This window comes from Nannobrachium achirus, assembly GCF_963921795.1.
Source record: "Nannobrachium achirus genome assembly, chromosome: 5".
Classification (NCBI taxonomy): Eukaryota; Metazoa; Chordata; class Actinopteri; order Myctophiformes; family Myctophidae; genus Nannobrachium; species Nannobrachium achirus.
In genome coordinates this window covers 33,258,733-33,273,072 of record NC_137814.1, presented here as the reverse complement: position 1 = coordinate 33,273,072, position 14,340 = coordinate 33,258,733, and the positions used below count along the sequence as shown (strand labels likewise).

General features: G+C 41.1%; 1 protein-coding gene across 4 annotated transcripts in view; it reads right to left on the bottom strand.

The window, feature by feature from the left end:
• LOC308285753 (histone-lysine N-methyltransferase 2C-like) overlaps positions 1 to 12,983 on the bottom strand; it is a 102,110-nt gene extending 89,127 nt beyond the window's left edge. For all 4 annotated transcript variants that reach the window (XM_080726604.1, XM_080726606.1, XM_080726607.1 and 1 more), the window contains exons 1-2: positions 12,289 to 12,983; positions 7,916 to 8,107 (exon numbers count right to left, since the gene is read on the bottom strand). In XM_080726604.1, the coding sequence (XP_080582730.1) occupies positions 7,916 to 8,106 (191 nt within the window). In that variant the 5' untranslated portion in view covers position 8,107; positions 12,289 to 12,983. The remainder of the gene's footprint in view (positions 1 to 7,915; positions 8,108 to 12,288) is intronic.
• Between the last annotated feature and the right edge of the window lie 1,357 nt (positions 12,984 to 14,340).

Sequence of the window (14,340 nt, the reverse complement as noted above, 5' to 3'; positions counted from 1 at the left end):
GCACTACGAACTAGTAATCAAACACAACATAACATGCCTGCTACTGGTGTTTCATAGCGAGATCGATACGATCGCATTTTACCGCAATTTACCGCATTTTACAGCGACACGATGTGCGGTACGGTACGGCGGCGGCGCTGGTGTACTTGGAAACACACATGAGTTCTGGGAAACCCCCACCCACGCTGATCACAAGACACTGATTCACGACGCTGATTCGCCCGTTTGGATTTTCAACCGAGGCAGGCCTCCTCATTGAGAGCGATTCTAGACCTGAATCGCCGAAACAAAAAAATTAAAGGGGTGTGGCTAGCGATTCAGGGTCTGGAACTAGGCTAGTCAAAGAATGCAATAGGTCACCAATTTCAGTGCAACGATGTTTGTACCGATGCTCGCCAAGTGGACATGTGTTGGGATTTAAGTGATTATAACTTCGGTAAACTCTGCTAACGGATACGATGAGTATTGCCTTCTCTCCAGTCCTTTCAATATGTAAATGTGATTATTTTTGTGCTGCTTTGTTGCAGTCATCACTGTGACGTTGCAAAGTTGTGAGGACAAATGAATATCCCATTATCTCGTATTATCTTGCAAACAGAATCACTATGGAATGTGCTAGCTGGTTTACAGACATTGTGTGTCCGTGACCAGACAATGGTGCACTGCAAACAAATTGTGATGTCCATGTTTAAATACAGGCAATGTTTCAATTCAGACAATTAACCTTCTATTGCAGTAGCACCTACCATTCCAAAATACTTTATGGTATACAGGTAATTGTCTTGACAACAGGTTAGAAATGTTTTATTATTCTTTCAACTCTGAAACATTGGGCTCCTACAGCCACTCATTTAAGACGGTGCAGCCTGTATGCCTACTCTATTCCTAGCTGTTGGTAGGCTGAAATAAAACTAAAGCAGGGGGCCATTTATTTCCTTTGTTTTCTGATCACTTTATCATGGACATAATTTGATCCAAATCCCCTTCATCTCCCTCCTGATGAGTCCCCCAAAAAGACCTCAATGCTATTTTAATTTTCCCCTAGCAGTGCCATCACAGAACACCAAGCATCCCTTTGAAGATGGGCAATATACAGTATATTGCACAAAAAAGTAAATTACCACCAAGGCAGTGCAACCCTTGTCAAATCTCATAGAAACTGCCTAGTCAGCAGAGTAAACATGCATCAATATATGCACCCATACGCCTGTATGCACGCAGGCGAATGTGCGTGTGCGCATGTGCAAAGACTAGCACACACACACACACACACACACACACACACACACACACACACACACACACACACCACACACACACACACACACACACACACACACACACACACACACACACACACACACACACACACACACATACACACACACACACACACACACACACACACACACAGAAAGATCTGTCACTGTCGGCACCCTCCAATGGGAGCTCTGTTAACCCAATCTTGGAAGCGCCATGTGGAGTGGATAATTGTCATGGCTACAAATTAAACAGCAACATCCATCGTGAGTGTGCTAAGTGAGGAGAGAGACAGAGCCCAAATGAGAGCAGCGTGTCTCAGGGGTGCAGCGGAGGATGCAGGGGGTGGGAAGCACAGGGGGGTAATTTTCGGTGCCACTGGAGAGAGAAATCACAATCGGCTGGAAGCCAAATCAACCCCTCCCTCCAAATGACTTCCATGTCTAGATAAGGAACAACCCTGAAAACCGAAAATGAGAGCAAAGAACTCTGCATGGCAGGGCAAACATTTTTTTCAAACAAACTCAACAGCATGAATGAAGTATGAGGACTTGGCAGTAGCCTCCAATCATTCTGACAACCACAAAGATGAAAGACAAAGCCTAGATGTGCACTTCAAACATGAACTGTTTTTTTTTTACGTTTTTGTTTTTTTTGCAATAATCTGTGGAAAAGTTAGAGATCATGTCAATAACGGTTTTGGCTGAATAACTCTCTCATTTGTAACAACCTTGTAACAGTTAAAAACACCTTATAGACTAGAGAGTTCTGGCCTATGCTTAGGAACTGAGTCATGCATCCTCACAGCACTGATATACTGAATGCCATATCTATGACAACTGTCTGAGATGTGTAGACATCTAGGTTAAAAATGCAACTTCGCAAACTCTATAAATGTATTAGGAGGAAAGGAGATTTCTAGACAGTATTTGTGGATATCGACGTAGATGAGCGCCTATGCTACGATTTTAATTGCAGGGACTTTTCTTTTGCAACGAATCATATTCAAAGGCACAGATAAATGCATACATCACGCATGTATGACATTTTCATCCAAGAGTGCATCAGTGCAATCATGTGAGCAAACACAATATTGTGTGCTTGGTGACGTATTCACATGGGCTGCTACACAGTACACCATCAAAAGCATCAAGTTTCAGCATTGAGACAGCCTTTTATTTCAGTGACAAACCTCAAGACTAGCGTCCAACCCCCATACCCCATACCCTGCGCAACTTATCCCCCACAATCCCACTAAAGGGAGAGAGAGAGAGAGAGAGAGAAAAAAAAAGAAAGAGGGTGAAAATAATGCTGTGGTAAGTAGTCCCAGCTCTAAAAAAGCAGACTGGAAAACCAGACATGGATCGAGCAGGAGTGGAATGGACAAGAGACTGAGTATTAACCAAGCCAAATGAACTGCAACAGCGTCCACAAGAGCTATGGCTTAAAGTTGCTGCTTAAACAGGAGAAATGTATTATGTGCATTACTACCAATTTTCAGTCATTTGAGTAGAAATGTCAGGGATGTTCAGATTTATCACAGGCTATGCAAGAGTCAAATGAACTTATTCTATTGTGCATGTCAGTTCGTTTCACTATTATAACAACTAAAAACATGTCACCAATCACTTAGAACAGCGACCCGGGCCGCCCGGCCACAGCCTCTTTTCATTTTTTATTTATTAGCTCCATTTCTTAAGGAAAAGGTCCAATTTCAACTTCACCACCTTGACATACTAATACAACCCTTGTAATGTATAGCCCTGCTTCAAGTTTATCATTTAGGCAACACCAATTATCATTCAATCTTTACAATATGAACAGTAACTGTAGCGAACCTCATTCAGCCTGAGGAAAACATTATGCAAAAAGCACAGCTCAAGTAACATTATGCTTATCTGAATGAAGCAAATATAATAATTGTGCATCCTCCATAGATTTGTTAGTGTGTACTAAGTCAATTGGTCTTTTTATCTCTATGAGGAAAGCCTATATATAATCAGTACCAATAAATCATTACTATGATCAGTGACAATACCAACACTGACAGTTATCGCCAGCATCAACTAGGGCTGCACAATATATTGATATACGTAACAATATGATTGGATATGGATTTTGGATCATCTTAACACCATGATATGGCATAAGTGTTGTCTTTTCCTATTCCTATTCTTATTTTTTTTATTTTAATGAAAGAAAAAAAGGATATTATCGGCACATTATTGAAAGCGATATTTGGTTAAAATATTGAGATATTTGTCCATATTTCCTAGCCCTAACATAAACCAAGTTTGTCCTAGGTCATCCGAAGACTGTGGCATTAACACATCATCTGGATGCTTAGAGATTAAATGATCCATTGGGAGTTGGGTATTAAGGCTGATTGAGGGGACAGAGTAAGGAGAGAGTTAAGAACCATGCAGGCATTATATTACACAGCAGCTCTAAGCTGCATTATGTGTTGCTATGGAAATAACAAAGAAGATTGGGAAGGTTTTGTGCTGGTGTTACCTGAATTCATGTGGCCGTTTAGCCAAATCATGATTATTAGTACACACCCCTGGGTAAAATAAGTCTTCTAAATAAGATTACAAACGGAATAACCCCCACCCTCAGCTAAAAGGTTGCTATTTGGGTTCTCAAGCTCGGCTGACCAGCAGGGACTCAACTCTGACTGAGCGACCAACCTTTGATCAGCTTGAAAAATATAATCAATGTTCAATGGATATCATGACTGCCAAGTTTCAATAAACACTGAAAGTTGTCTCTGAACTGCAGTTAACTCCAGTCACCATGCAGGTCTACCTTGTTTGCCACACCCGCCGTGGAGTTGTGCATTATGTCTACTGGTGAAACAGCTGGATAGATAGATAGATTAGATTAGACAGATCAGATGGAGCCAATGGGAAGACTGGCCGGCGGGCGGGCAGGCAGACCCCTTCATCATGCTCATGTCACTATGACTCAGCCATAACCATATAAGGAGTTCCCAATGCAGCTACACCAAAATATGGAGTGTAGTCTAATCTCAAAGTGTCATCATGTCATCAATAAAAAGTAAAACCACTAACTACTCCACTTCGTCCTCGTGCTTATTTGAGAAGCTCAGCTGGGTGAAGCTGAAAACTGAATTTGAAAACTGTGAGATGAAATAGGTCTAATTATTATTACTAGTGAGACGCCTCAGGGCGACAAGCGACCTCGGTTGCGCCATGTCTTGGCCATCTGGCCAGCGATGTATATCAGACCAGTTACCCATATATGGAGACCCCTGGTGCCCATATATGGAGATCCATGTACTGTATATTGCAGTGATGTCACTAGGTTTTAAATGTAATTGGTCCCGGGACCCACAGGTGGTCATTCAAATGGGTCCCAGAAAAGTTTTATGAGTCCTCAATATAAAGTTTACGTGCGCAAAATGGCGTCGGACGTCGGTGGAATCAAAACATTGACGTTTCTATCGCCTGTTAAAGACTTTCTACGTGGATTTTATTTGTGTTAACGTAGGGTAAAGTAGGATGCTTTCACCCATGAACAATGGTGGTGTCTGTGGAAAAAAAATATTTTACCGCAACGCGGTAAATTATTTTAACATGGACTCCAATGGAGGCGCATCCCTGGGACCCCAGGACCATGACATGAATGAGTCCCTGGGTGACTTGAATGAGTTTTTGATGCGGGATGCGCACGTAATGACATCACTATGGAGATATGCTGTGAGAGCCTTAACATGCTTACCTGTACTTAGTTATTCGTTATGTGAAATACATACATACAATCCCTTTTATGCCCATACATGGAGATCCCTGTCTGTAGAACCAGCCACACAGATATGGGCTGTCTTGGCCATCTGTCTTGACCATATATGGATTCTGTTAATGTGGTACAGTATGTGGCCTCCATATATGGGCATTCTCATATGAAGTCCTGTTAGATATGGGCTTAATATTGATGACATCAGGGAACTCCATATTATATGGGCATAAAAGGGATTCTGTTAGAGTGGTTCCCCTGACATCACAGTGATGCTGTGCATGAGCATGATGTCAGAGCGGCAAACCCATTGACCGTAAAAAAGTGTAAACGTCCAGACGTCCAGACAGAGTCAGCATGTGTTGTTTCACATACTAAACTGCAACCTTCGGTCGCAATTACTTTGCAATGTAAGTCAATGAAGACTCTACTCTGAGTGCCATATTGCTTTAAACTGCTTTGCCATTGCCTAAAATAAGTAAATGCATGCCAAGAAAATGTAAACTTTTCAGACAAAAGCAAGCTTAGATTATGTTCTGTTTTTGAGCGGTGGTAAACCGCTCCTAAGAGTGGCTGTGCGTGTGTCTGTAGCCACTTTTCCTCAGCGTTTTGCCATAGCAATGTGTTTTCCTCAGCGTTTTGCAATAGCAATATGTCTGTGTGTGTAGCCATATTACATCATATTACATCACCAATTATCTGTAGCCACTATCTGTAGCCACTTTTCCTCAGCGTTTTGCCATAGCAATGTGTTTTCCTCAGCGTTTTGCCATAGCAATATGTGTGTGTGTGTGTGTGTGTGTGTGTGTGTGTGTGTGTGTAGCCATATTACATCATATTACATCACCAATTATCTGTAGCCACTATATGTAGCCACTTTTCCTCAGCGTTTGGCCTTAGCAATGTGTTTTCCTCAGCGTTTTGCCATAGCAATATGTGTGTGTGTGTAGCCATATTACATCACCAATTACATCCTAGACCTATCTGTAGCCGCCTTTCCTCAGCGCTTTGACATAGCAATATGTTTTCCTCAGCGTTTTGCCATAGCAATGTGCGTGTGTGTTGCCTGTATTACATCACCAATTACCAATTGAAGACGTTATGCAAGCACGACCACCGCTCACTTCACATTGGTTGTGATTTTTAACTACCGTCAGATTAGACACTTTCAACCTAAATGTATATATATAAGGACCATAATGTTTTTTTTGTGTTTTAGTTTTCTGAATGATTACCATATTTCCCTAATAGTATAGCTCAAATGTTCAGGTTTAAGTACACCTTAAAATTATCTGCTTAACACTAACAGGCTATAGATATATCACATGACTAATCATAGACATCCCAATGACTAAAACAAGCATTTCCTCAAGGACTATTTTGGGAAGACTTTTCAATCACCAGGTCTTTAACTGTGCTAAAACATGATAAACTATAATATTGACGAAAATAAAGGAGACAAAGTTCACGCTGGTAGGATATCTCCAGCAAGATTCAAGTCTCCAAAAGATGGTTTGCCTAGCATACATTAATGGAAACCAATGGCTTCTTGGAATGCCAGGAAAATAGAAAAGTGTCAACAGTAATTAGTCTGACTAGTGACTATAGTACTCGTCCGACTATATTCTTTACGGATAAACTTTATTTTGCCGCGCTACTCCTCCCAGTTTTGATGGCACGCACTTGGGCCATCAAATATCAAATCAACTGGCTTCAGTTCATCGGGACTCGTCTGGGTGCGTTTTGCTAAGAGAGACGTTATATATCGTTTAATTTATACTACTTTATTCATGAATTAATTATCTCCTTTGACTTGAATGGGAAAATGCAAAAATTCTACTTTTCCCAAATATGGAGATGATGATAATCATAGATGTCTAATGTCATAGACCACATGACATTGACACAGTATGTCCATATGGGCATTTCAAGATATGGGCTTAATAATGATGATCAGGGATCTCCATAAACAGTATGGGCATAAAAGGGACAAGGACGGAATGGTTAGCTCTCAAATAGGGTCAAATAGGGACTATTCCCTAAGAATATATTGTTTAAAAGGCCATCTTGGTGCCCCCTCTCTCTAAGGCAATTAACTGTAGCCTGTAGGAAATTTGGAAATTGTAGTAGTTGAGTTGATACTGCCAAATGCATTATTTTTAAAGTAATTGTTCAGCCCTATAAAGTTAGAACATTTATTTTCTTCTTAATAATTGTATTAACGTTTGTATCTTTATTAACTTCGGTTATATTAAGCTGCAAAATACTTAATTTCCCACCTGGGATTAATGTAGTATATATCAACCTATTGGTTTTGTGTTTGTCTTAATGGCCAAGAGCTCATTGGAGACATGTAATTAGTGTAAATCACATTGAATCGCATAGAAAGTCTGGGTTAGGGGCAATAGAGGCACTGCTTAATATATCTACAGATACAGATCGAGATGACAATGATGGAAGGGAAGGGATGACATAAGACTGAGAGAATGAGTGAGATGCTAACAACCACAATAATGTCTATTGTTTACACAGACACAAAAACATGGCAGAAGATATAGCTGATACCTAGCGCTCCACTGCAATGTATCTGGACTTCTATTTTAATTTAAAACTTGCAAATCCATCAGTCAATTTGGAAAATTAAGATTTAAATATGTCCAGGAGATTATTCGGTGTCCCTGCTCAGCACCATTATTTCATTTTGACTGGCTACTCCAACAAAAAATTGAGAACTACGAGTCAGATTTAACTGCAACTTTTGTTTTGGTCATCACAATATATGACCACAAAGATACAAGCACCAGACTTTAAATCAAATTATTTCTTGTGTTTTCACATGATAAACTGACATGATAATTTATGCATTATTGCACAAATGGATGGCATGTAAACATACTTCTTCCTGGTTTTGGATGTGGATGAGGATAACGCCTGGGGTGGGACAGCAGCGGCAGCATCCTTGCGTGGCCTTCCACGAGGTCGCTTGTCTGCGTGGGCAGGGCTTCCTGTGGACGTGCCCCCTGCACTGCTGGAGGGCGGTGAGGGTCCATGGTCAGAGGGCTCCACCGTCTTATCCTCTGATGACATTCTGAAGTCGAGAGGAGATACACACACACACACACAATCATACCCTGTTCAAATGGCAACAACAAAAACAATCAAACCTCGGTTCGAAGTGAAGCGGTGAATTTTTATTCTATGTGTTCTAGATCTATACATTCTGTGTTCTAGATCTATACTTTCTATGTGCTTTAGTTCTATATTTTTATGAATTCTGAATGAATGAATGATTTTGTCTGGAATTGACATGTGAAGCTTGACCAATACTCAATTCTGCATGCACGGGACATGTACGGGACAGACAAAGCCACTCCTTGAGAATCTATGGGAATCCTCAAAAAAACATGTACGGGACACGGGACAGACAAAGCCACTCCTTGGAAGCGGCTTTCACCGCTTCAAAAGTTCTGCAACAATCAAATATCACCTCATCTCTGATCAACTTTTTGGTAATTGAGAAATTTAAACAGTATATTTCCCCAGTACTTTATTTCACACTTCTACGTGTGCTCTTATATGTCAGGGACAAGCACATTGTCTGTAGTGAGGAAGGTGCGTGCGTGCGAAACTTAAAGGGATATTCCACTTTCAAAAAGCATTTTGTATGGTCTAATCAGGCTTTTATGAACACCCTGAACGTTTTTTAATTTGCTTCATTCAGTATTTAGATATTTGATGTAAATGTTACCAGGCCCTCCAGGCTCAGGGCCTCTCCCCACACACACTCATTGTAACTTCAAACTCTATTTTAACCATGATAGATTCATTAAAAACACCCATTATGTTTTCTGGTGACTCATACTAGCCTCCTAATACGTGAGCAGGCCGTGTTTTATCCATAACGTTTTTCATTTATTTTTTATATATTCTTATTGTATTACATTTTTTCCATTTTCCCAAAGAATTATTATTCTGGTAACATTTACATCAAATATCTAAATACTGAATGAAGCAAATTAAAAACTGTTCAGGGTGTTCATACAAGCCTGATTAGACCATACAATGACAAAAAGTGTTTTTGAAAGTGGAATATCCCTTTAATTCCAGTGCATGTTCACAAAACATCCTACGGACCGGCACAACAATTGATGCCATGGTATTGGTCCGAAATCTCATTGTTCCTACATCCCATTAGTCAGAATCTGGTGATAACCTGGTGAAAAATACTATGCCTAAACCTAAACCTAACCCTAACCTCAGTAAAACTATGCCTAAACCTAAACCTAACCCAAACCCAAACCTCAGTAAAACTATGCCTAAACCTAACCCTAAAACCTAACCCTAACTGTGTGTGTGTGTGTGTGTGTGTGTGTGTGTGTGTGTGTGTGTGTGTGTGTGTGTGTGTGTGTGTGTGTGTGTGTGTGTGTGTGTGTGTGTGTAAGTGAGAGAGAGAAAGAAACAGGGCATTGCTGAACAAGAGCATATATGCTCAGCAACCTCCTCTGGGATTAAAAAAGAAACTCCAGCTGTTTTGTTATTCATAATTTGGGCTGGTGTTCACATTTTTATGTCCATATTTGAAATATAAAACTTGTTACCAGCTTACAAAATAGCATTACATGGAGGAAATTACATAATTTCCTTGAGTATCAGTTAACCTAATTTATTTTAAGAGGTATAGTCTTTAATAGTATTAGGCAAAGATGTTCTTCAAGTTAACCCTCTCTAGTCTCTATACATAGCGCAGTTTTGTTAAAAAGTAGTTTAGAAGGGGGAAAAATATTGAAAAGAGTGTAGGGATGACATACAACAAAGGCTGTAAGCCTAATTGTAACCCAAACCAACACAAGTCCATGGTGTGCACCTTTGTTCACTTTAGCCACAGGACACCGTTTGCCTAACTCTCATGAAACCTGCTACCCCTCACCCTCCATTTAAGGTCACTTTTGGTGGAAATTAAGTAGAATAAAACTTTTTAAGTGGCTCACATGCCAGCATTACACAATTTTACTTCTCACGTCCACATTAATGGTTTGACAATCTCAAATGTTCATTTGTTCAACATGAATGACAGCATTTAAATTGCTCTTTCAGTTGCTTTATATGTGGGCGCAATGTTGAATTGTAATACATGGACCGAATGCATAATTTGGGGTATCCTACTACATATTTAAAATATGGCTTGCCTACGGTTAAACAACTATGTGGCTTATATTTATATCTAAACCATAAATGTTTACACCTGATCTATGCATTCTGTATCCGTCTCAGGAGTGTTGTCTCACTGCCCAGCTCATCAGATAGTGTTGTGTTTTGTGAGTGTGGTTGTTTTGTGATTCTTTCAGGATGGATGGGTTAACCACTTACCCCAGCATCCGTATTGTGGGGGAAACTTTGCAGAAAATAGCAGATCTACAAGCTCACCGTACACAACGCATTGTGAGCTTGTAGATTGTCTATTTTCAGTAAGATATTTAACGTACCGTGGTGGTTAAAGAGAGATGACTATTCTACAGGTTAAACAGTGGTGACTTCAAATAACATGTGCACCTCTGGTACAACACAGTTGTACTACAACCTGCGTTTGAATTGACAAACAGGCCTAAAACGTTAATAACAATATCATATCAGTTCATGTATTTGGTTACTATTCCAACAAGCACAATCCAATTTCTTAGATTGGTCTTTGGATAACTAAAAATAAACCTAGTAATTAGGGACAACCGATTCAACCTACGAGGACTATGTTAATAACATAGCACTTTAATCCATCATTTGGAAAAACTGTTAGCCAAACACAATCAGACGTGGTACATTGGAAGAGATGCTAACGTTAGCTTTTGTTAACTCAAGCTTGAGCACAAAGCAATTGCGTGCTTTTAAAATCAGCTAACGTTAGCTGTCTTTGCTAACCCGTTGTTTAAACTAATGTATTCCTTGTTCGATGACTAGACAAGACTGTTGCACACACAAAATGATCAGTAAATATGGTGTGTGTATATCCATGATTAGTGCAGCCAGCCCTGAGCCAGATCGCAACAATGGAGTGTCTCTACGTTTATGTTAGCCAGCTATTACAACTTTGAAACTGGCACAGACAGCAAACAGGTTAGCAAATGTTGACCAACTCTGCCTGATAACGTTAACGTTACTGTTTTAAAATAATGTTGGTGTTTGTAATAATGTTCCACCGTGATAATGATGCTCCACAGGTGACAGTAAATGAGGATGTTACTGTGAGTGTGCTATCGGTTAGCCTACTGGGAAACAACTGGCTGCTAGGCAATGAAAAGAAACATTCGGGCCACACACACACAGCACACACACAGACACACACACACACACACACACGTAGAGAGGGAGAGAGGGGGTCGGGCTATTTGCTGAAACCTAGCAGCTCATGTATAAGTTATACTCAGTCGTGCTAGACAAAAAATGACATCTTTTCAACTGGAAACAAGTGCTGAAAATACGTCATTTCATGTGCATTAAGGGTCGCGCGGACGAACTGTAAATGAAGCCTGAACTGTTCCGTGCAAGTGACTGTACACTGTACATAGTATACAGTATATGTGTGGTGGACTTTCAAGTGAGCTCCAATTATCTTATCATTATCTAGTATTATTCTCCCCCAAACCATTGTGTGTGTGTGTGTGTGTGTGTGTGGGGGGGGGGGGGTCCCCAGCTCAATGATAGTTAGAAACCAAGTGGACCCTTATGGGTATGTAACTTGAAGAGTATACAAATGGATTTGGTTCCATTTGTACACTCTCAAGAGTTAAATTAACATTGATTGTATAATATCAATTTGGGTCTCAAAGGTAGAAATGCCATTAAATGGGGGTCCGTAGCCTAAAATGCATGTCAAACTGGAGGTCTTTGGAATTAAAATGGCTGGGAATCGAGCTGTAAAAATCTTCTCTTATGGGGGGGTCCCTGGTATATCTTTTCAAATGGGGGTAATACGTGTCAATTTGGGGGTCCTTGACATGAAAAAGTTTGAGAACCAGTGGTGTAGTGGATCCCTTTGTTTTGTTATGTTAATGAATGTGATGTAACATGCATTCGTGTTATTACAGTGTATTGAACACATGAGCCGTTCCATTCCGTGCAATAGTCTGAGTCATGAAAAGCAGTAAGGCGGCGACAAAAAACAACAACAACACCACCACCACCACATCAACGTTTAGACTGTAGCACGATCATGTTGGCTCATGTCAACCCCCATACACATCTTAATAACGCAATCTTCCAGGTTTAATAGCTTACCTTCCAACCCTATGAATAGCGAATTATTCTCTTCATGTCCAGAATACTGGGGAGGGAGGGAGGGGGGAGTAAAACGTCACACTTTTTTTTTATCACTCAGCCAGCTAGCTAGCTAACAGGCTAACCGAGCTAGCTCGCCTCTCTCCAATGAAGGAACACCGCAGTTCTCACAAACGCATCCCGCAGAAAAGAACCGTGATGATCCGGCTTGGCTGGAAGAAGAACGTTATTCCTGACTGCGCCCATTTGACGGCGAATCCAACGGAAAGCAGCTTCATTGGCACCAGCAACAGCGTTCAGATGATGGATCACTTTCCTTTCTCCAATGACAGCTGTCGTCGCAACCCCGAATGTTAGTTTCGACCAGTTCTGCTTCTACAGCCAGATATCCACCCAGACACACGGTTCAGCCACGGGGACATCGGAGAACAGCTTAGTAAAAACAAAACCCTGGAATCCAAGCAGATGCGACCCCCTCTCTCACAACTCCATTGAATGTAAATGTTGTATTTGACGAGATGCTCTTTTCTTCAGCTGCTGCGACGAGCTGCCTCCGGCTCCTATATAGTTCCCCGAGACTCTCCTCAGCCAGCCTTGCCTGCGTGACTGCCACGCACCGTGCGACCGAACGACCCCGAAAAACACCCGCAACCACACACCGAACACCCGCCCGGTGGAAGCACGCGCGCGCACACGCTAATATGTCCGTGAATTCGTAGAAAAACCTTTAAGTTTTAGGCAACGCTTCGGTGTACTCCGCGACGGTGGCCATGTCTAGCGTTAAGTGGCACCGAAGCACCGCCCTCGACAGCAGTGGTGGAAAAAAAATACTCACATTTTACTTGAGTAAAAGTATCAATACTTACTGCAATGTAGAAATACTCTGCAAGTAGAAGTCTGGAATTCAAAATGTACTTGAGTAAAAGTACAAAAGTATTGGCATCAAAATGTACTTAAAGTAATTACCAAAGTAAAAGTACTCATTATGCAGAATGTCCCATTTCAAGTTGTCAATTTTTTTGAAATTTATTGTTTTCACAATTGCATTGATCTGCTATTTTCACAAATTTCCAAAATGTATATAGAGCGTTGTGGTTATTAATGTATGTGGTTAATGTATGTTTTGTAATAAGAATAACCATCTGCAAATAGTAACTAAAGTTTTCAAATAATTGTAGTGGAGTAAAAGTACAACATTTGCCTCTGAGATGAGTGGAGTAGAAGTAAATACTCAAGTAAAGTACAAATACCTCAAAATTGTACTAAAGTACTTAAGTAAATGTACTTAGTTACTTTACACCGCCCTCGACAGATTCCCCGAAAAATATAGACCCAACTAGATGACCGAGCGCGTGGCGAACGACGCTCACAAGAGTTACGGCTTGAATACATTGTAACGTTTCCGAATGTCCTCTGTTGTTTGGAGAACACCGCGGGAAATATAACAACGGGAATCACGCATAACCCTATTAGACAATTTCTTCAAAATACTCCCTGACCCTGCGGAGGGATATGGGCATTTAGTAAATAAAATAATGAATAGGGAAAGCTGGAAAACACGGCTGCTCTTTGGTGACACTGGATCGGAGCGGATTGTCAGCCCAGTGAGGCTATGGTGGTGGCGCGTCATACAGAGAATACCCTCCACCCTCCAGCATGTTTTTGTGCTTAAAACTGCATCAACTTTTAACAACCTTCGTGACGGTATCATCTGGCGAGTTTTGAACGTCCTTTCAAATTAAGTATTTAGTCAAATCAGGAGCAAATAGCTCCCAGTTGCTGCTCAAAACCAACCAGGGCGCCCCCCACACACACTCACGCGCGCGCGCGCCTGCTGTATACGCGCGCACGCACTTTCTGCACACCATCATGCAGGGCAGGCCTGTGCTTTTTGGTTACTAGGCTGTTACGTAGCCAACAAACAGCGGACATGCAAGGGTTAAACTTGAGAGAGCCCCCAGGGGTCGGGTTCTAGCGGCTGCCCATTAGGTCTGAGTGGCGGAAGGTGCTAGATATCTATGCATCTCTTCCAAACTTGAGTTGGGCTCTCTA